We start from the raw sequence: 23,806 nt of genomic DNA, 5'->3' as shown, positions 1-23,806 counted from the left end.
AGCGGTCTTCATCTACTTCCCTATTATCCTTTAATTAACCTGTTTTTGTCAAAGATAGTCAAGTTAAATTAATTTTCTTATTCAATTTGGTTTAATTTCTAACATTACAGATGTAATTCCATTTTTCATTGGAAATATTTATACATAAAATATGAACATTGAAACCAGAAAAGGGCTGGGGAAGACAACTGCAGACTCATTTTGGAACAACCCTAATTACCCAGACATAATTAATGGTAATTTTTCTATAGGAAGAGGGAAGTTTAAGGTCTAATTACCTTGAAAGCAATTTTTAAAAGTATAAGCTATTTTTCAGTTGAACATTTCTCATGCTGTTGTTCTATATGTCTATATTTGGTGAGTTAAAAATTATTTTTCCCTTCATAAATATAATCCACAATTCCTGAAAGCATGTTTTTCAAGATGCTAGTCCCTCAAGATGCTACTTGAGAATTTAAAAAGCTCTGTTATCACATAACTTTGGGGCACATAGTATACTATATACCACTCCTGAAGGTTTATCATATACATCAGCAATAAATTTACATCTACAACAAATTTATGTGTTTAATTTTGTTTAACCATTGTTTTGCAAACATATAAGACTACTAAACCCCTTTCTTGTATAAGACTTGTTAATATCCCATGAAAGAAACTTTGAGAAACAACTATGATTATTTAATCATTTAGAGAAAAAAGGACTGGTGATATTAACTATTTGTTGAAGGCTCCTATCTGCCAGGCATTGTACTCAGAGTTCTTAGAATTTTACATAAAGTATCTTATTTAAACCTAAAATGAACCTAATAAATACAAGTACTGTGGTCATCCCCTTCTTACAGATGAGAAAACTGAGGTTGAGATAAGTAAATGACTTGCTGAAGTCCACATGGCCAGTGGGGTAAGCATGTGAATTTTGGCAGCCTGTTTACAAAATCCATATACAATCTCCAGTCTCCATGGCATTTAATGGTATGAAAAAAATGCGAATGATGCTATTTGTGAATGTTCAGCTAATAAAAGAATGAGCTATTTTAAGATATTTGGTTATTTTTGTTACATAGATATTGCTGGAATTCCTCTGCCTCAGAACCTGAGTGGATACTCTTTGTTGTCGTTATCATCAGAAACATTTAAGAATGAACATAAAGTCAAAAACCTGCATCCACCCTGGATTCTGAGTGAATTCCATGGATGTAATGTGAATGCCTCCACCTACATGCTTCGAACTAACCACTGGAAATATATAGCCTATTCGGATGGCGCATCAATATTGCCTCAACTCTTCGGTAAGTTTGTTAATATATTTTTAAGTGTAATATTATGTGTAATGAACTGCCCTATGTAGCATTGCTCAAGATATCCAATAATCCTTGTTAAATAAATGAATATCTGCTGCTTCTCATGCTAGGACGATCTACAAAAGGTTGCCCATGTGAGGAACAGCCTCTTTGCAGATCAGCAGCTGAATTTCAGAGAAAGTGTCCTAAGGCTTTTGATCTGGGTCTCATGACTGAAACCAGTTTTCTCTGATCAGGGCATCTTTCAGTACTCATGGTTATCTTTCCCAATTTGAAGTCAACACCTCATTGTACCTCATTGTTCTGAAGGATTAACACCTATCTTATGAAGCCTCACATTTTACATGTATTATTTAATGTTCACCACAACCCCACAAGATAGTACCATTATCCTCATTTTACAGAGGAGTCTATGAGAGAAATTTGGATACCTGTGTGAGGTCTCACAGCTAAGAAGTAGCAGAACTGAGATTTCAACGAAGCTGTGACTGTAAAATTGATGCTTCTTACAGCTTCTAAAAAATGTCTGCCAGCTTCACTACCCTATGAATTAATTTTTAAGCAGCATTTTTAGATTCAGGGTTTTACTCATCGTTTGTCCCCATTTAGTACATAAAATATGTGCTAAAGCCATAAGTAATATTTATTTCTCCCTAAGGCTCCTTCCCAGTTACAAATAGCAAAATTATTATCAAAATAATACTTTGGGGGCCAAACTGGCCAACCCCCTTCACTTGAAGAGTGGAGGATTCTTGGCTGAAAAAGGAAGTCTTTACATTTTCATCCTGATGAGTAATGGGCATCTCTTGCTTGTTCATTGGCCATTGTCAAATGAAATTTATGGGAGGCCATTGTTCTGAACTGAGTTCCTACACCAGGCTCAACAGACCACATCAAACCAGAATGGGGTCACTGGCAGTAGGTGCCCCATAATCAAACTGAACTTTAGAGGAAAAAAAAAAAGAGAATCACAATAACCAATCTGAACCAGCATAAGGAAGTCTCCTCTGTTTTTACTGGACAAAGAAAGTAACACTATAATGACGAATCTGCTTTTTGTTCCATGTTTCTGGGACTTTTTCATCAGCCTTGTTCTGCCTATAAAGCCCACCTCCTCTGCTCAGCTCATCAGAATGCCTTTTCTAAATCTTTAGAGGGGTTGCTGCCCAATTCAGGAATCACTAAATAAAAGCCAATTTGATCTTTAAATTTGTTGAAATTTTGTTTTTTATACCATGTTCTACCAAAAAACTGATGTGACTATCAAAATGTCAAAAGAATCAGCCTTTTCTGTACTTTTTAGGGCTTATTGATTTCCCTTTCCTAAAGATGTACCATCTGGAAATTACCTAGCAAAGTCACATATCTCTTCAGGGGCCTCTTGGCTAATGCACTTAAGTAGGCCCATAGAGGTTTTTCCCTCAACATACAGTGTTCATTTACTATCTGAAGTTAATTGTCATAAGATCTCTGACTTGCTGTTTTTCCAGTTAGATTGGTATACTAGTTATATCCCTGTCTTCCCACACCATATCTAAAAAGTATCTTTATGGATCTGAAATATTTATCATTATTTTCTTGCTGGCAGTGATTGAGAAGTTTGTATTTCCATGGCTGTTTGTTCAAATGGACAGTACTGATGAATGTAACTTTCAAAACTCCAAGCATAAGATACTAATATATAAAGAAAACTAGGACTGAGTAAAGTTGCAGTAACATGACTTGTCTATATAAAGAATTTGTAGAAAGTTTGAGGCTGTTAAAATGGTACAGTATAAGCATTACTGTATTCATTTCTGCCTGTCAAAGTAGGCAGGACATCAAAAACAGGAAGAACTTGTTCTAAACCAGCTTACTAATGATAAAAGTTTGACTTTTTCTGGCATTTAAGAAAAGAAAAAAAAAGTGGGATGGCTGGACAATGGTAGGAAGGAGGGAATTTGGGCATGCAACATAGGGTGTTTAACTCCTGGTATGTTATTTTACCATTTATACTGTCCTTCATTTTATTACACTAACAGGAACTGAAAATCTAAAAAAAAAAATCTAATATATTACCTGTCATAATGACATTCTAAAAAAATTTTTAGCAGGTCACTATTTTGACACATACTTAATTTTTTTCTTTCAGATCTTTCCTCGGATCCAGATGAATTAACAAATGTTGCTGTAAAATTTCCAGAAATTACTTATTCTTTGGATCAGAAGCTTCGTTCCATTATAAACTACCCTAAAGTTTCTGCTTCTGTCCACCAGTATAATAAAGAGCAGTTTATCAAGTGGAAACAAAGTATAGGACAGAATTATTCAAATGTTATAGCAAATCTTAGGTGGCACCAAGACTGGCAGAAGGAACCAAGGAAGTATGAAAATGCAATCGATCAGTGGCTTAAAACCCATATGAATCCAAGAGCAGTTTGAACAAAAAGTTTAAAAATAGTGTTCTAGAGATACATATAAATATATTACAAGATCATAATTATGTATTTTAAATGAAACAGTTTTAATAATTACCAAGTTTTGGCCGGGCACAGTGGCTCACACCTGTAATCCCAGTACTTTGGGAGGCTGAGGAAGGCAGATCACAAGGTCAAGAGATTGAGACCATCCTGGCCAACATGGTGAAACCCTGTCTCTACTAAAAATACAAAAATTAGCTGGGCGCAGTGGTGCACACCTATAGTCTCAGCTACTCACGAGGCTGAGGCAGGAGGATCGCTTGAACCTGGGAGGCAGCAGTTGCAGTGAGCTGAGATTGCGCCACTGTACTCCAGCCTGGCAACAGAGTGAGACTGTGTCACAAAAAAATAAATAAAAATAAAATAATAATAATTACCAATTTTTCATTATTTTGTAAGAATGTAGTGTATTTTAAGATAAAATGCCAATGATTATAAAATCACATATTTTCAAAAATGGTTATTATTTAGACCTTTGTACAATTTCTAACAATTTAGTGGAAGTATCAAAAGGATTGAAGCAAATACTGTAACAGTTATGTTCCTTTAAATAATAGAGAATATAAAATATTGTAATAATATGTATCATAAAATAGTTGTGTGTGAGCATTTGATGGTGCTTGATGAGCTACTTGTATTTGATGAGACTGTTTGGATGTATTTGATGGGAGTATTTGGAGTATTTAACGGGATGTAAACCCTGGATGTACCTGATTTTGTTACTGTTTTATTTTAATAGGTAATATATATACAGGGTAAAAGCTTCAAATGGTACAAAAGGGTTAACAGTGATCACGAAGTCTCTGTCCTTTCCCTTTTCCCTGCCATCCAGTTCCCCCTCCAAGAAGCAAGTACCGAAACCACCTGCTTACGCATTTTTAGAGATTGGCCACAAATTTATAAACAAATGTATATATTCCTTTCCCCCTACACAAACGGTAACATACTGCACACATTGTTCTGCATGTTGCTTCTTTTTCCTTTTTTTTTCACTTAACAGTAGATATCTAGAGGTGAAATTACTGAGTCAAGACTATATTTAGCAAAATTACACTAGATACTACAAATTACCTCTAAAGAAGGTATACTAACTGATAATCTCACCATCAATGCATGTCTTCTTATCCTTTGCCAACCTAACAGATAAAAATGTTCTATTTTTATTTTTCTTTTTATGAGTAAGGTAGAGCATATTTTCATGTATTTAACAGCCACTGGAATCTGCTTTACCATGGCCTTTCCTATTTCTATTCTTTGCCTATTTTTCTGTTGGTTGTTGGTCTTTGTTTTGTATTACAAGTGTGCTTTAGATATTAGCTTTTTGTAAGAGATCCTGCAAATATCTTCTTTCCAGTTTGTCATTGTCATTTGTCTTTTGACTTTGTTCTGGTATTTTTTGATATGTAGAAATTTTTATTTTCATGTAAGCAAATTTATGAATCTTTGTACCCCATAAGTATATACAATTATGATTTGTCAATTAAAAATATTAGTACAAAATTTACAGATCTTTGCTTTTGTGGCTTTTGGGATTTTGTATCTTATTTAGAATGGCCTTCTCCACTTGTCATTTTTTTTTTTGAGACGGAGTCTCGCTCTGTCACCCAGACTGGAGTGCAATGGCGCAATCCCGGTTTCAAGTGATTCTCCTGCCTCAGCCTCCCGAGTAACTGGATTACAGGCACCCGCCACCACACCCAGCTAATTTTTTGAATTTTTGGTAGAGATGGGGTTTCACCGTGTTAGCCAGGATGGTCTTGATCTCCTGACCTGGTGGTCTGCCCACCTAGGCCTCCCAAAGTGCTGGGATTACAGGCGTGAGCCACTGCGCCCGGCCTCCACTTGTCTTCTTTTATAATTTTATTTTTCACCTTTGGATCTTTGACCCAGCTGGAATGTATTAAACATATTAGAAATCTAACTTTGGTTGTTTTTTTAAATATGCCTACCCATTGATCTTTTATTGAGTAAACTGTCTCTTCTCCCATTCGTAAAAATGTCACTTCATCATATAATACCTTTGGTTGAATACATTTTCTTTTCCTCCATTGATTTGCGATGCCATTTTTATCTATACCAAAGTCCCATTTATACTTATGCCATTTCTGAATGTTTTATTTTCCACTGGACCATTCTATTTTCTTTGTTTCTGTTTTGTTTTTTGTTTTTTTGAGACAGGGTCTTGCCTTGTCACTCAGGCTGGAGTGCAGTGGCACAATCACTGCTCACTGCAGCCTCAATCTCATAGGCTCAGGTGATCCTCGCACCTCAGCCTCCCTAGTAGCTGGGACCGCAGGCACGCGCCACAAAACTCAGCTAATTTTTAAAATTTTTATAGAGACAGGGTTTCGCTGCGTTGCCCAGACTGGTCTTAAAGTCCTGCACTCAAGCAACCTGACTGCCTCAGCCTCGCAAAGTGCTGGGATTACAGGCATGAGCCACCACACCCAGCCAGACCAGTCTATTTTATTAGTCTGGTAGACAGTATCTAGTAGGACTAGTCCCTTTGCAATAGTTTTCTTTTTTCAGAATTGTCCTTCCTAGCAACTTTTGATTTTTCCATACAAATTTAGAATAAGTTTGTGTAGTAACAAAAATGAAAAGTCCTGTTGGCTTTTAAATGAAATCATTAAATGTATAACCTACTTTAGAGAGAATTTAATTCTTTATGATAGTTATTCTAAATAATTAGTACGTTTTCCCCTTTATTCAAGTCTTCTTTTATATCCCTCAGTAGTAGTCTAAGTTTTCTTCATATAGATCAATTTCTCCGGAAAAATTTGTGAAAAGCAGGGACTTTAAAAAATACCCCCTAGGCTCTACACTACACCAGCTGATTAGAGCTTCTGAGACAGCCTGGGCCTGCTGTGCTATTATTGTTGTCTTGCTGGTCAATCCCTCCAGCCATGATTCTAATATGTAGCCAGAGGTGGGTTTATTTCCAGTTGTTTTATCAGTTATTGTGATTTTAAGTGAATCTTCCTTCCATTATATCCTCTAAGAGAAGATCTTCTTCTTTATATGTGCACTCCATTTCCACATATTTATTTTATGCTGAATCACTTCATAGTGAGTAATAGTTTTTCAAGTGATATATTATTTTCCAAGTAAAAATCTTACCTGCAAATAATTTTACCCAACTTAATACTTCTTCAAACTGTCTTTGAAGTTTTCTTCATGAGTAAGTTCATCTCCTTTATTTATTTGTTTATCGTTCTTCAGTGAATTTCTATGAGCTTACCTTTGTAATTATGAATTTCTGAGAAATGATTTTACTTTTGAATATATCTGATTTTTAGTACATATGTATATACACATGCATACACAAACACACATATTCTGAAGTGAAACCCTTAAAAAGAAAGACTGAGTATTAAGGTTAAAATTAAACTATACAAATCCACCATCCATCTCCTAAATAAGCCTAAAGAACACAAGTAGCTGAAGTATGGGTATATATGCTAATCATAGAGAGAAAAGCAATAACAATAGAAATGTGGTCCTGAAAATAGGCTTGTGAGGATAAATCTACTTCATTCTACCCAAACCCTTTAAGATACACATTCATTGTAAGAATTTACCAAGCATCTGCCATGTTTTAAGCATATTAAGTATAGGATCATAATTAGGTACAGTTGAATATTCAGGACAATATCTAATTCAGAATGGTATCTAACAATCATGAAAACCGAAAATTAAGAAAAACGTACAAAATCAAGACAATTATCTAATGCCAGAATCTGAGAGGAACTGACACTAATTAGAAGCTGGAATGAGAATAACCTTTGGGCTTCCATTTTTACTACCTCCACTACTAACTTCTTGTTCTAATCCACCATGATCTGTGCTTGGAATTTTGCTGTTGACTCTTAAGAGGTCTCCATGAGTCTGTCCTTGGCTTCCTTCAGTCTGTTCTCAACAGCAGCCAGAGTGAGCCTGTCAAAATACAGATCACACCCCTGGATACTCAAAGCTCCCACTGGGTTCCCATCTTTTTCTGTAAAAGCCAGAGTCATTACAATAGCCTATGGGCCCCAAATAATCTGGTAGCATGTTCTCTCTAAGACCGCTTCTCTTCCTATACTCCTACCTGATTTACTGTGCTCCAGCCACATGCATCCCTGTTGCTTTCCAGACAGACACACCAGGCATGCACCACCAAGACCTCTTTGCACTTGTCAATTTTTTCTGCCTAGAGTGCAGTTCTTCCTTCAGATTTTTTCATGGCTCACTGTTATTTCCTTGAGGTCATGGCTCAAATGTCACCATCTCACAAGGAATTTCCTGCTTTATTTTTCTCCATAGAAATTATTACCATTTAATTTAGTGTGTGTTTTACATAATTAATGTGTTTGAGCTGTCTTTTACCCTTTCTGACGGTACTAGAATAAAAGCTCCAGCCAGGCATGGCATTTTGTCCCTTTTCTCCATAAAGTATCTCAAATGCCTAACACATAGTAGAAGCTTAGTAAATACTTGTTGAATTAATTTACTGGGAATTACAGCTTTTCAAATATCACATTAGTTTAGAAAACCAACAAATTTGGGCTGTAGCAGGGTGGGGAGTAAAAGGGAGTAGGCTTTTTTTTTTTTTTTTTTTTGAGACGGAGTCTTGCTGTGTCACCCAGGCTGGAGTGCAGTGGCTCCATCTCAGTTCACTGCAACCTCCGCCTCCTGGGTTCAAACCATTCTCCTGCCTCAGCCTCCCAAATAGCTGGGACTATAGGCATGTGCCACCACATCTGGCTAATTTTTGTATTTTTAGTAGAGATGAGGTTTCACCATGTTAGCTAGGCTGGTCTTGAACCCCTGACCTCAGGCAATCTGCCAACCTCGGTCTCCCAAAGTGCTAGGATTACAGGCATGAGCCGCCGAGCCCGGCCAAGGGAGTAGTTTTCTTAATAAAGCAAAGCCTTCTAGAAACAGTAAATTGTAGCAAAATCTTGCACAAAAGAGCTAACAAATAGACACTATTCCCCTTTGTTTTATCTTTTTAAAATCGACACATAATAATTCTACCTATTGGCCACGTGCGGTGGCTCACGCCTGTAATCCCAGCACTTTGAGAGGCCAAGGCTGGTGGATCACATGAGGTTGGTAGTTCGAGATCAGCCTGACCAAGCCTCTGCATGTCTTAGTAGAGACATGGAGAAACCCTGTCTCTACTAAAAATACTCTGTCTCTACTAAAAATTAGCCAGGTGTGGTGGCGCATGCCTATAGTCCCAGCTACTCGGGCGGCTGAGCCAGGAGAATCGTTTGAACCCGGGAGGCAGAGGTTGCCGTGAACCGAGATTGCGCCATTGCACTCCAGCCTGGGCACAAGAGCAAAAATCCATCTCAAAATAAATAAATAAATAAATAAATAAAATAATTATACCTATTTATGGACTACAGTATACTTCTATACATGTATACAAGGTATAATGATCAAATCAGGGTGATCAGCATACCAATTACCTCAAACATTGATCATTTCTTTGTGTACAATCAAAATCTGTTCTATTTGAAAATATATAATAAATTATTGTTAATTACAGTCACTCCATAGTACTATAGAACACTAGAATGTATTCCTCCTATCCTACTGTACTTTTGTATTCGTTAACCAATCTTTAGCTGTTCCTCTCTCCCCTTACCCGTCCCCACCTCTAGTAACCACTGCTCTACTCTCTACCTCCATGAGATTAATGCTTTTTTTCGCTTCTGCTTGTGAGTAAGAACATGCAGTATTTATCTTTCTGTGCCTGGCTCATTTCACTTAACATAATGTTCTTCAATTTCATCCATGTCGCTGCAAATGATAGAATATCATTCTTTTTACGGCTAAATAGTATTCCATTGTGTATATATACCACATTTGCTTTATCCATTCATCTGTTGATGGACACAGGTTGATTCCATACCTTGGCTATTGTGAATAGTGCTGCAGTAAACATGGGGTGCATGTATCCCTTTAATGTACTGATTTCCTTTCCTTTGGATATTTACCTAATAGTGGCGTTGCTGGATCATGATAGTTCTATTTTTAGTTTTTTGAGGAACGATTTTACTGTTTTCCATAATGGCTGAACTAATTGACGTTCCCACCAACAGTGTAAGAGTTCCCCTTTCTCCTCATCCTGCTAGCATTTGTTATTTTTTGTCCTTTTGATAATAACCAAAATGACATAATAACTGGAGTGAGATTACACCTCATTGTGATTTTATCTTTTTCTATTAAAAAAAGGCTAGATACTAAATATTTTAGGCTTTGTGAGCCATACGGTCTCTTTCACAACTACTCATCTCTACCGCTGAAGTGTGAAAGCAGCAAGACAATATGTAAACAAATGAGCGTGGCTATGTTCCAATATAGCTTTGTTTACAAAAATGCAGGATTTGCCTTGTGGGCCATGGTTTGCTCAATGCTGGGCTAGAATAGTTTGCAACCTTGCTGCAAATTGGAATCACCTGAGGATGTTTAAAAACTATTATTGCCTGGCTCCTACCCCAGGCTGCAGGAGTTTTAAAGCTTCCCAGCCTGTAATCCCAGAACTTTGGGAGGCTGAGGCAGGCAGATCACCTGAGGTCAGGAGTTCAAGACTAGCCTGGCCAACATGGTGAAACCCCGTCTCTACTAAAAATACAAAAATTAGCCGGGTGTGGTGGCGCGTGCCTGTAATCCCAGCTACTAGGGAGACTGAGGCAGAAGAATCCCTTGAACTAGGAGGCAGAGGTTGCAGTGAGCTGAGATCACGCCACTGCACTCCAGCCTGGGTGACAGAAAAAAAGGCTCAAAAAAAAAAGCTTCCCAGGTGATTCTAATGTGCAGCAAAATCTGGGAACCACTAGTCTGGAACCTTGTTATTCAAACTACCATCCTCAGGAAAGAAGCATCCATATCGACTAGGAGCTTTATCTTGTTTTGGTTTTTGTTTTTTAATGGATTTTGTATTCTTTCTACTGTTTGTGGTTTTTCAATTTATTAGACCCAGGAGATCCTCGTAAAAACTACTAGAATGGATGGAATTTGTTAAATGGCTGCATATACAAAAATCAAAGGTCAGGCGTGGTGGCTCATGCCTATAATCCCAGCATTTTGGGAGGGTGAGGTGGGGGGATCACCTGAGGTCAACACTTCAAGACCAGCCTGGCCAACATTGTGAAACCCCATCTCTACTAAAAATACAAACAATTAGCTGGGTGTGGTGGCAGGTGCCCGTAATCCCAGCTACTTGGGAGCCTGAGGCAAGAGAATCATTTGAGGCAGAGGTTGCAGTGAGCCAAGATCACACCACTGCACTCCAGCCTGAGCAACAAGAGCGATATGTTGACTCAACATATATCTATAAGAGGAATCACTAGGTAAAAACAGAAATTAGAGAAAATATTACATTCATATTATCCTATACATATTTATTTGTTTACTTATTTATTTATTTTTGGTACACGATCTTACTTTGTCACCCAGGTTTGGAGTGCAGTGGTGCGAACATGGCTCACTCACTGCAGTCTCAACCTCCTGGGCTCAAGTGATCTTCCTGCCTCAGCCCCCTGAGTAGCTGGGACCACAGGTGTGCACCACCATGCCCGGCTAATTTTTAAGTTTTTTCTAGAGATGAAGGTCTCACCATGTTGGTCAGGCTGGAAAATACTTTACATTTTAATGAGAGGTATACCTAGATTTTTAAAACTATAAACTTCTATTGAAGTATATAAACAAAATATGAATATGCAATGACAGCATGTTCTTGGATGGGAAGATCTAATCTCAAAATATCACTTCCCCAAAATTAATGTATAAATTTTGTGCAATCCTGATTTTATTCCAGAAAAGAGATATTTTTGTTTGATTTTTTTAATTGAATGAAATGGTCTTATAGTTTTTATGGAAAAAATAATGTCTGAAATAAGTAATAAAATTATGGGAAAATAATATCAAGGTGGGATTAATATTACTGGCTATTAAAACATACTATAAACCACTGAATTAAACTAAGAACTTGGTAATGAGGGGCCATGAAGCAAAAAAGAGATGACTCAACACAAACTAGGTAGAAGAAGCTCATGTGGAAAGCAGACCATCTAGACCCATGTGAGAACTATTATCCCCCTTCTACACTGGCCATACTCATTTGTGTGTGTATACATATATATTGTTTACAATTATGTATGTATTATTTACAATTATGTATATTAAACTTTCATTAGGTAGAATTTTTACCGCCAGAAAAATTTTTTTGGAGGCAGCGTCTCACTCTGTCACCCCAGCTAGAGTGCAGTGGTGCAATCATAGCCCATTGCAGCCTTCAATCTCCCAGGCTCAAGCAATCCTTCCACCTTAGTCTCCGAAGTAGCCAGGAGTATAGGTGTGTGCCACCGTGCCTGACTAATTTTTTTATTTTTCAGAGACAGGGTCTCCCTATGTTGCCCAAGCTTGTCTCAAACTCCAGGACTCAAGCGATCCTCCTGTCTCAGCCTCCCAAAGTGCTCAGGCTACAGGCGTGAGGCACAGAGCCTGGCCTAACCCAATTTTTTTTTTAATTTTAACATTAAAAAGCTGAGTCTTAAAAAATTCTTGGGTCAAAAAATTATAATTATATGCTATTTTAAAAGTAATAAAAATGAGAAAATTTAGATCAGTCATTCAGGATGGCATGGCTACAGACAAAAATAAGAACATTTAGAAAAATATATGATACAACCAAAACTATACTCAGAATAATATTCTTAGCCTTAAACTTTGTATTATTGAAGGAAATTTAAAAACTCTTCAATGTTAAAAGTTAGAAAAAATATGCATAAATTTTGCAATATTTACGGTGAAGTTTTGATATCCTTAAATAATGGTTTGAGAATTGTATTTCCACTTAGGCTAGACAAAGATGCAAGGGAATACTGCTCCCATGTTAACAACAACAACCAAAAGAAAAAAATAAAGCCAGAAAATCTACAAAATCAAAACTTTTCTTGAGCCTATCAGAGAAAGGAGATTGCCAGGCAACAGGTGAACTGAATTCGAAAAGGTGGCAAGCACCTCCAAGGACAGGTGAGACCTCTGACAGAACACGGGAGGAAAAACTCACAGCCAAAAAAGTGGGTAAAAAAGCAACTGATATTTTGACATATACTTAAAGGCCAAATGCATGTGAAAATAACAGTAGAAACTCTGGGAACCCCCCACACACGGTGTGCCCACTGACTAACCAGCTTGCTTTCATGGACTTAATATGGTACTTAAAGAGAAAGACTAGGGGCAGAGCAGAAGACCTGATGGAGCCCCCTTAGTGGGATGGGTGTACAGACAGAGAGTGGCTGCCTCTTGAGGACAAGCACAAAACCCAGGACTTTTTGTCATACAAAGCAAAACACATCTGCCACTGGGGCAGGATCAGAAAACACTCTCACCCCCAGTCCTCAGCAAAAGGTCAGCTGTCACTGGGGAGGGGTAGATTACAGCGAAAGCTATCACTGCTAGGCAAGATGGAGAAACCTATTCATGCCCAGAATCTTTGTTACAAAGCAAAGGTTTCTCACAAAAGGGACAGAACCAAGAAATTTGCTCTTGGAAGTTACAAGGCAGAATTCAGCTGCCATAGAGGGAAGGGACAGGATTATGGAGAAACTCCCACACTTGAGGCTCAGGCCCCCAGGGCCTGAATAAGACAAAGGTTGGAACAGGAAGGCCAAGAAAGCCACCCTGCCCCCATCATGGGCAGCAAACAGCACAGAACTTCTGGGAGAGGGGCCAAAGTCTGGAGAGAAACATCCCCGTCCCCTCCCCCACTCTGGTGGCCAAGTGTGAAGGGCCAGCTGAAAGTTGAGGATGGAGCAGAAACACTGAGAAAAACCTTCTGCCATTCCAGGCCTCACAGGAAACGCAAGATGTCAGTATGGAGGAATATGAAGTCAATAGTATAATAATGATAACTGTAGTAACAACAAAATCTAAACCTAGCTCAACTACTGATTAGATTTACCACCCTAGTAGCCTGATGGGTGAAGAGGCATGGCCATTTTCAGAAGTAAACACTATTTACATCAGTCACTCTTATTCTTTTATATATAATGTCTGGCATTCAGTAAAACTTACAAGGCAAAAGAGTTAAAAAGAAAAAAAAAAAGAAGCCAATTTTCAAGAGATAAAGCAGTAAACAGAACCAGACTGAGAGATGGCCCAGAGGTTGAAACTGTCAAAGTAACTGTAAAAATGCTATGATTAATATGTTAAAGGATTTAGTGGAAAATGTGGACCACATGCACGAACATATACAGAATTTCAGCAGAGATGGAAATGATTCAAAAAAGAATAAATTGGATACACTAGACATGAAAAACATGTTATTATGGATGAGGAATTCCTTCAATTGCCTTATCAGCAGACTAGAGATAGAAGAAAGAATTAGTAAACTTGACTACAGGTTAGAATAGAAAATTTTCAAAATAAAATCCTGAATTTCAAAAGGTGGCAAGCCCCTCTGAGGAGAGCTGGAACAGAGAGGGGAAAAAAGAGAAAAAGAAAAAGTGGAGAAAAATAGAGCATCCAAGAGCTGTGGGACAGTATGAAATGGCATAATATACATGTAATTCAAGTCACAGACGGAGAATAGAAAGAGATAAAATGTCGGAAGAAATAATTGAAAAGATAATTGCTGAGAATTTTCCAAAATTAATAAAAGACAACAAATCATCAACCTAAATGTTTAGAGAAGCCCAAGCAGAATATATACAAAGGGCTAGGCCCGGTGGCTCATGCCTGTAATCCCAACATTTTGAGAGGCCAAGGCGGGTGGATCACCTGAGGTCAAGAGTTTGAGATCAGCCTGGCCAACATGGTGAAAACCCATCTCTAATAAAAATACAAAAATTAGATGGGCATGGTGGTGCATGACTGTAGTCCCAGCTACTTGGGAGGCTGAGGCATGGGAATCACTTGAACCCAGCAGGCAGAGGTTGCAGTGAGGCAAGATAAGAGGAAAATCTTGAATGCAACCACAGTAAAAAAGAAACACTCCAAAAAAAGAAACCAGCCAGGCACGGTGGCTCATGCCTGTAATCTCAGCACTTTAGGAGGCATACCTGGGCAGATCACCTGAGGCCAGGAGTTCGAGACCAGCCTGGCCGCGTGTGGCACTCACCTGTAATCCCAGCTACTTGGGAGTCTGAGGCATGAGAATCATTTGAACCCGGGAGGCAGAGGTTGCAGCGAGCCAAGATTGCACCACTGCACTCCAGCCTGGGCGACAGAGCAAGACTCTGTCTCAAACAAATAAACAAAAAGATAAGAATTACATCATTACAAAGATGAGCAAAATGTATCAAGCACTATGCAAACTAGAAGACAATGGTGCAACTTCTTTCAAGTACTGAAAGAAAAACTCATCATAGAATCCTATATGCCCAGCAAAAGTATCTTTCAAAAATGTAGGTAAAATAAAAACTTTATAAGACAAAAAAAAAAAAATAAGAAAACTAAGAGAATGTGTTGCCAGCAGATCTGAACTATAAGAAATGTTAAAGCACATTCTTTAAGCAGAAGGAATATGATCCCAAATGAGAAACTGCATCTACACAAAGGGAGAAACTGGAAAACTCATACAATGATGGTGGGAAGGGCCCAGTCTCTATGGAAAACAGCTTGGCAGTTCCTCAAAAAGTTAAACATGAAATTCACATATGACTCAGCAATTTCACTCCTAGGAATATACTCTAGAGAACTGAAACAGGCATTCGCAGAAAAACTTGTACACAAATATTCATAACAGAATTGTTCACTATAATGAAAACAACCAAAATGGAAACAGCCTAAAATAGAAACAACCCAAATATCCATCAGCTGATGAATGGATAAACAAAATTTGGTGTATCCACATAATGAAATATTATTTAGCCATAAATAATGAAATACTGTTACATACTACTATGTGGATGAAACTTAAAAACATTATTCAAAGCAAAAGAAACCAAAAACAAAAGGCTACATTATGTGATTGCATTTCTATGAAATGTCAAGAATAACCAAATCCATAGAGTCAAAGGAGACTAGTGGTTTCTAGGTGCTGGAAGAGGAAAATAATGTGTACGGGTTTATTTTGGGAATGATTTAAAAGTTCTGGAATTAGATAGTGGCAGTGGTTGCACAAACTTGTAAATATACTAAAAAGCACTGAATTGTATACTTTAAAATTCTAGATTTTATGATATATAAAGTATATCTCAATTTTTAAAATGAAGAAATAATGAAGTGTTTTCATCTATGAGAATGACAAACACTGATGATGCTCATATTGTTGGGGCTATGGGGAAAAAGACACATACATTGCTTGCGTCCCTTGTTGAGAATAACTCAGTACTATATGTTATAATGCATTAAAAATGCACGTGCTCAGCCTCAGCAATTCCAATGACAGGATTTTATCATAAGGGAATAATTGAATGCATGTGCTAGGATGTAGGTGAACAGATGTTCTTCACAGGATTATTTATAAAGTGAAAATGAGAAAAACTTTTGTCTAAAAATAGGGGGCTATTTAAATAATTGTAATCCATTCAACATTAAACAGGTAATTATATCATATTATCACTGACATGGGAAGTGATCCAAATACAATCTTAGGTGAAATGAAAGCAGGATATAAAATGTTGTATGCAGTGTAATCTATTTCTGTAATACACAGATCTAGTCATTATAGCCTGAAATATATATCACTGAGTATTAACAACAGTTTTTTTTGAGCAGTATGTTAAGTGTTTTTTGTATGTGAATATGCATTGTCTAATTTTTCTGCAATTAATATGTACTGCTTATTTAATTAAAAACTACTGAGTTTTCAAAACATATATGCCAAACTTAATATCATCTATATTGAGACAACATCTATATTGAGACAAAGTGGCATTATGCACCCCAGAAATGATACACTTTTGACAGTATTACCTATGTAATGTTCCTGCCAGAAAAGTCAAATCCAAATTTAATTATGTGGAAACAAATACAATTTTAAGGATATTCCGCTAAACATGTGTCATGGACTCTTCAAATGTCAGCATCCCAAAAAGAAAAAGACAGGCTGGGAGGCTATTTAGGTAAAGGCCACTAAATAAGTATTACAATTAAATATAATTCATTATCTTTGATTATGCCCAGCACATTAGATAAAAATAAACCTATAGAAAAACATTTTTGTAAAATTGGTTAGAAAAAAGAGAATAATAACAAGCTTCTAGAAAGAAAAAAACAATGATCATATCTAAGCAAAACATGAATCAGATGGCTTCAGTCTTCTCAACACAAACACTCAGAAGCCAGAAAGGGAATGGAGCAATGCCTTCAAAATTCAGAAGGAAAAGATTTTCAAAAATAGGATTCCAAACCCAGCCAAATAATCAGTTAGGCAATAGGGTAGAATATAGAAATTTTCAGACATGTGGGATCCCAAATAGTTACCTTCTCTCAAGAAGTCACTGAAAGGTGCTTTCTTCCCAAGCAAGAAAATAAACCAGGAAAGAAAAAAATCCATTAAATCAGAAAACAAGAGAACCAGCATGAGATAAGTGAAAGGAATCCCTAGGACGATGCTGACGTGAGATGCCAGGATGGCCGCTGGCCCAGAGGGCAACATGTCCAGACAGAATCTGCATGACTCAAATAAGGAGTACAATGAGGTCTCTTACCACTTAGTTCTCAGGCTTTGTACAACCTTGTAAACCTTATGAAATATTAGATGATGTGTTCTACCAAAAAGGAAGAAATCAAGGAGAAAGACCAGAGATCCAAGAAACAGGAACTGCAACCCAAGAGAAAGGCAGAAAGTTTCAATGACGACAACAAATGGAGGTCCGCAGATGGTAGTTATGCAGTAGGCCTTGGGAGAAATTAGCCCAAATAAGAGAAAAATGAAAGTCTCTGGTAAAGAGGTTTCCGTGAAAAAAAATTGGAGCTGCTATATTACGTTTTGAAACTGACCTTGTGGAAATTGCATGGGGGGACTATTTGAGGGTACAGGAAGAATTAGCTATGATAACAATGAAAAGTAAGAAAAGGCAATTATTAACTTTAAAAATAACAAAACATAATATTCACAATATACAACTCAACTGTGAATATTTTTGTTTCATAATAATATAAACACCAAATATAAGTCTAACCCAAAATTACAGTATTGTTCTAATGGTACGGGAAATGGAAATAGTGACAGAGGTGCGAGAGATAAGTCTTTAATAAGAAGTTAACAGATAATATATCAATTTGTTAAATCAATGAATAGCATTACATATATATTATTTACTATTATGAATTAAGTCAATGCCAGAAGAAAGAGCAAATAGAGTCCAAATTGGTTCCCTCTAGAAAGAGGGGATAAAGAAGTGGAGATGTATGGGACAGGGAACTCTTTATGTTATCAGCCTTCTAGTTCCATTTGATTTTCAAAACTATGTGCATTGTATAATTTTAATAAGAATTAGTTTAGGCCAGGCCCAGTGGCTCATGCCTGTAATCCCAACACTTTGGGAGGCCAAGGTGGGCAGATTCTTGAGCCCAGGAGTTTAAAACTAGCCTGGGCAACATGGCGAAACTTAGCCTCTACAAAAAATACAAAACTTAGCTGGGTGTGGTGGTGTCTGCCTACAGTCCCAGCTAGTTGGGAGGCTGAGGTGAGAGAATCACCTGAGCCCAGGAAGTCGAGGCTGCAGTGAGCTATGATCATGCCACTTCACTCCAGCCTGGGCAACAGAGTGTGACCCTGTCTCAAAAAGGGGAAAAAAAAAAAAAAAGAATTTGTTGAAAATCAATGTTTTATCAGATCTTACTAAAGTTCTGTGAAATTTCACTATAGTCATTTTGAAATGCTAATATATAAGAGCATTTCAACAAATTTGAGACAAATGATAGACTATCTTGAGAAACACTGAAATGATATTGGCTAGGAAAATCACTGAATGATGAACATTGCTCAGAGAAGGCTCCCTGGAAGAAGTGCATTATAAACTGGGATGATGTGTGTGCATAGAAAAAGGCCTTGGATAAAAAGTTCTAAAGGGAGAGTATGAAAATCAAACCAGGATTTTAGATTTTTCCAAGGCTATCACTCTAGCTTTCTTAAATGTCCCACCAGGAACACTTATTCCTATGTCTCCATAGAGCTTCCTTGGGCTCCTCTGGACAATACTGGCATAGTATAAAAGGAATTTTTTCTTAGGTGATGGATTTATAGTCAAGGCAGGCATTTATGCTCGAAGGTATCTGAAAAGCATCGTATATCCACTAATTCATCAACTCAACACATACCCACTGATAACTACAACCTGTCAGACCAGAGCGAGGCACCACAGAGATGATGATGAAAATAACCAAGGTTTCTGGCCAAAGGACAACAGCTTGGGAAATGGGATTCCTACAGCAGCTGGCAGGTCTATCATGGAACCCACCAAATCTTCCTAGGCCATGAATCTTAAAGTTCCAAATGTTTCCTCAGACAGGGAATGTGAACCCCAGACAACACTCATACCTCCCTGGCCCCCAGGCCAGGAAGTACAGGAAATTCTACTTTCACCATGATTAACGTGGAGGGTGCATAAAAAGACAAATTGATGCTTCCAACAGGGAAACTAAAATGTGTTTGTGAGGAGACAAGGCTAAAATGAAAGCAGCAACATTTAATCTAAACCATTTCCTGTGACTTGGATTTCTTTTTTAAAAAAATTGGCCGCCTTATCACTTTCTTAGTCACCTTTTCTCTAGGCTTATTGGAGGCGTAGCCCCTCCTAGCAACTTCCCATCTGCTGGAAAACAGAATCAAGAGAATGAGGAGTGTGATGACGCATCCTTCACTGGGTGAAAATATTAGGAGAAAAGCAATAAATGCACTACCATTTGCATAAAACCTATTAATGCCCTCTTCAGACTAATGAAATGAATTTTACATCACCAAGAAAGCAGCTGTGACCCACTGCTCCTAGTAATGAGAAGTATTTGGAACGATCTGCAACACTGCCACTCCTAAAAGCAACATCATTGACTTTAGTACCCTCTAATTAAAATACTTTCATTCTTGGACAGAGAAGACACATCTTGATCAAAATTCAGCTAATAGGTCTCCTCTTTGCTCAAAACGCTGTTAGGTTTCTTGTGTTCCTGTTTTTCTCATGCTCGTGCAGATCCATGGCATTTCAAACCTTTAAAATAAAAACTAACGTCTTTTCTATTTTTTTCCTACTGGCAATCACATTGGGGTGGTGGGGGCGTGTGGTACAATCTCAGTCAAGAGGTCCTCTCTTGTGTGGGTGCTGGCATAACACTGGCCGTATACAATGGCCAAGCAAAGCGACATTCTGTCCTGCTGTGCTTTACACGTAAATAGAGAACGGATGAGGTTCTCATAGCCCAGGGGTCCGCGGCTTCCGCGAGGGTAGCGTCGGGGGCCGCTGCAGAGATTGGAAGAGTACCCGCCGGGAATGGGAGGGAAGACGCGGGGAAGGTGGAGAATAGGAATCATGTGTGTTCCTCGAGTGTACAACCCACATTTGAGTGACAAATCACGAGGACATTCGACAAAAACAACTAAGCGCAAAGCCGCCCGAATCCATCTCCCTCTCTGTGCGTGTGCCTTTTCAACTAACTTTGGGAACTCGTATAGACCCAGCGTCGCTCCCCGCGCCGCCTCGCCTCCACTTTGGTTTCCCGCGTCCTGCCCGCCCTCTTCGGTGCCTCCTCTTCCTCCGGGGCAAGGATGGAGGATCTCTTTAGCCCCTCAATTCTGCCGCCGGCGCCCAACCTTTCCGTGCCCATCTTGCTGGGCTGGGGTCTCAACCTGACCTTGGGGCAAGGAGCCCCTGCCTCTGGGCCGCCCAGCCGCCGCGTCCGCCTGGTGTTCCTGGGGGTCATCCTGGTGGTGGCGGTGGCAGGCAACACCACAGTGCTGTGCCGCCTGTGCGGCGGCGGCGGGCCCTGGGCGGGCCCCAAGCGTCGCAAGATGGACTTCCTGCTGGTGCAGCTGGCCCTGGCGGACCTGTACGCGTGCGGGGGCACGGCGCTGTCAGAGCTGGCCTGGGAACTGCTGGGCGAGCCCCGCGCGGCCACGGGGGACCTGGCGTGCCGCTTCCTGCAGCTGCTGCAGGCATCCGGGCGGGGCGCCTCGGCCCACCTCGTGGTGCTCATCGCCCTCGAGCGCCGGCGCGCGGTGCGTCGTCCGCACGGCCGGCCGCTGCCCGCGCGTGCCCTCGCCGCCCTGGGCTGGCTGCTGGCACTGCTGCTGGCGCTGCCCCCGGCCTTCGTGGTGCGCGGGGACTCCCCCTCGCCGCTGCCGCCGCCGCCGCCAACGTCCCTGCAGCCAGGCGCGCCCCCGGCCGCCCGCGCCTGGCCGGGGGAGCGTCGCTGCCACGGGATCTTCGCGCCCCTGCCGCGCTGGCACCTGCAGGTCTACGCGTTCTACGAGGCCGTCGCGGGCTTCGCCGCGCCTGTTACGGTCCTGGGCGTCGCTTGCGGCCACCTACTCTCCGTCTGGTGGCGGCACCGGCCGCAGGCCCCCGCGGCTGCAGCGCCCTGGTCGGCGAGCCCAGGTCGAGCCCCTGCGCCCAGCGCGCTGCCCCGCGCCAAGGTGCAGAGCCTGAAGATGAGCCTGCTGCTGGCGCTGCTGTTCGTGGGCTGCGAGCTGCCCTACTTTGCCGCCCGGCTGGCGGCCGCGTGGTCGTCCGGGCCCGCGGGAGACTGGGAGGGAGAGGGCCTGTCGGCGGCGCTGCGCCTGGTGGCGATGGCCAACAGCGCTCTCAATCCCTTCGTCTACCTCTTCTTCCAGGCGGGCGACTGCCGGCTCCGGCGACAGCTGCGGAAGCGGCTGGGCTCTCTGTGCTGCGCGCCGCAGGGAGGCGCGGAGGACGAGGAGGGGCCCCGGGGCCACCAGGCGCTCTACCGCCAACGCTGGCCCCACCCTCATTATCACCATGCTCGGCGGGAACCGCTGGACGAGGGCGGCTTGCGCCCACCCCCTCCGCGCCCCAGACCCCTGCCCTGCTCCTGCGAAAGTGCCTTCTAGGTGCTTGGTGGTCAGAGACGGGTCATCTGTCGCTAAGGCGCAACCTCCAGGGAACTCGAGGCCTGCCAGGGTCTGTCCAGATCACAAGGGTCAGGAGAGTCTGTGAGAGAGTGACACTGAAGTTGTCCCCTTCCTCCACTCTCCTATTCCCTTCTCATGTTTACATTTCCCTACGCTCTTCCAGTTTCTCTTCTTCCCTACAGTTCCTCTCATATCTCCCCATTTGGAGACAGCGAGCCACTGGAAAGTTGTAAAAACAAAAACAGTTATTTTTGCAGTTTTCTTTCACGCATTTATAGTGCTCTGGATAATGCCATTTATTTTTGCTGAATTACCCAACTTTCAGTATTTGCTGTGTTATCATCTGTATTTACTTATTTTGAATCGTGCTTAAATCAAATGTACCTTCAGCACCTGCAAGTTTGCCTTTTCTTTCCAGGAGGAAAATCCCCACGTTGCTCTCCCTGGGGAGTCTGAGAATTATACCAGTGCTGTCAGAAATGTAATCATGCTGTCATTTCAGAGCCACAGAGTATTTATAAAATAAAAACCTTTCCCACGGAGCAATTGGGACTTTTTTTTTTTTTAACATAGTAATGTATTTTCTCAGAAGAAAATCAGCGTGGCCTTTATTTCCAGTCTAGTTTCCACTTCAACAGAAGCTGAGGTTGTAGGAAGGAAACAAAAGCTTGACTTGGTGTCTTTCAAATATACTTGGTTTCTGTTGGAAATCGTCCCTGTGCCCCCAGCAGCCTCTAAAGGTGTAATGCTGTGCCCAGATGGAGCCTCTCCATACAAAGTCCCCAGCAAACCAGAGAAAGGAAGCTTCAAGGTGGTGCATATGGGTGGGGCTCAGTGTCCCAGATGGAGCCTCAAAGAGATTTGCAGCTAGGAAGGAAGTCAAAACCTCAGAATGCTGCATGTGTATATAAAACTCCCTTGTTAAAAAAATGAATTCAATGCCTGTTGGTGTGGATAGCTGAGAACAAGGTCAAGAGCGGATTTGATCAGTAACCTCTTCCTCTCAACTGTTCTTGGTTCTAGACAGAAGTGGCAGCACTTATGAACAATATATCCATGGGTTTATCAGTGATTTTTGTATGAGGATCTAAAGCTTTCCATTATAGTGTTTCTTGTTCATGCACAAATGCAGGCCTAAGATGCAGAAAGGGGAAATGATTGTTTAAAGCTCTTTGTAGAGCCAATGCTGAGGGCTGTTTTGTTCACTAATATATTCCAAATGCTTAAACAATGCTTGACATGTAGTAGGCTCTCAATATATATTTGTTGAGTAATTCATCATGTGAGTTAGAGATAGAACAAATAAAAGATATACGAAAGAAAATCTTCACTAAGCTTTCTTTACCTTCCTCCAAAATTTTGACAGCAGATGTTCCAGAGTTGTAGCTTTTCCTTCCTCTCTTTGTTCCTCCATACCCTGTTGAGGATGCAATGGTCTGCAAAATACCAGGAATAAATCAGCCAAACAGAGGATACAGTTGTCTTCATGAACCCAAGTCTGGATTATACCATTATTTATTCATTAATAAACATTTATTACCTACTTATTTTGTGCCAGTTAATAAGCTAGGCATTGGAGATGCTGAGATGAATAAGGCACATTTTCCCCTCAAAGACGTTATAGTCAAATGTAGGAAACAATCTGACAATTACACTGCAGTGTCACCTGTGTTATAGCAGGGGAATTCAGTCAGGGTGCCAGAAGAACTGAAGAGGAGAATCTGACAATCTTGGGGGACTATGAGGGGACATTAGGAAAGACTCACCAAAAGAAGCTCTTGAAGGCTGGTTTGGGGGTGACCCTTCGGGTCAGGAAAGGTGTTCTAGGCAACGGGAATAGCACTGCAAAGCATAGAAGAGACAGAACATAGTATAGTCAAGTAATGACAATAGCTTTAGGGTGCCTTTGGGGCCTGACCTAATGAGATACGTGGTCAGAGAAATTCAGCCTGGCCCCAGTGAAGACAGGTCTGTGTGCCAAGCCAAGAAAGCAAAAAGTAGCCTTTGAAGAA

General features: G+C 40.3%; 2 protein-coding genes across 2 annotated transcripts in view; both read left to right on the top strand.

Annotated features, from left to right (window-relative positions):
* Positions 1-4,217, top strand: part of ARSK (arylsulfatase family member K) — a 48,923-nt gene extending 44,706 nt beyond the window's left edge. Inside the window, exons 7-8 of the mRNA XM_008976347.6 lie at positions 1,065-1,289; positions 3,433-4,217. Of these exons, the coding sequence (XP_008974595.3) occupies positions 1,065-1,289; positions 3,433-3,722 (515 nt within the window). The 3' untranslated portion in view covers positions 3,723-4,217. The remainder of the gene's footprint in view (positions 1-1,064; positions 1,290-3,432) is intronic.
* A 13,252-nt stretch (positions 4,218-17,469) lies between these two features.
* GPR150 (G protein-coupled receptor 150) lies at positions 17,470-23,249 on the top strand. Its single transcript, XM_057302259.2, has one exon. It carries the CDS (start codon positions 20,472-20,474, stop codon positions 21,771-21,773), a length of 1,302 nt encoding a protein of 433 aa, XP_057158242.1. The 5' UTR covers positions 17,470-20,471; the 3' UTR covers positions 21,774-23,249.
* Positions 23,250-23,806: the final 557 nt, after the last annotated feature.

Source organism: Pan paniscus, chromosome 4 (genome assembly GCF_029289425.2).
Source record: "Pan paniscus chromosome 4, NHGRI_mPanPan1-v2.0_pri, whole genome shotgun sequence".
NCBI classification, from domain to species: Eukaryota; Metazoa; Chordata; class Mammalia; order Primates; family Hominidae; genus Pan; species Pan paniscus.
This window is presented reverse-complemented; position numbering and strand designations above follow the sequence as displayed.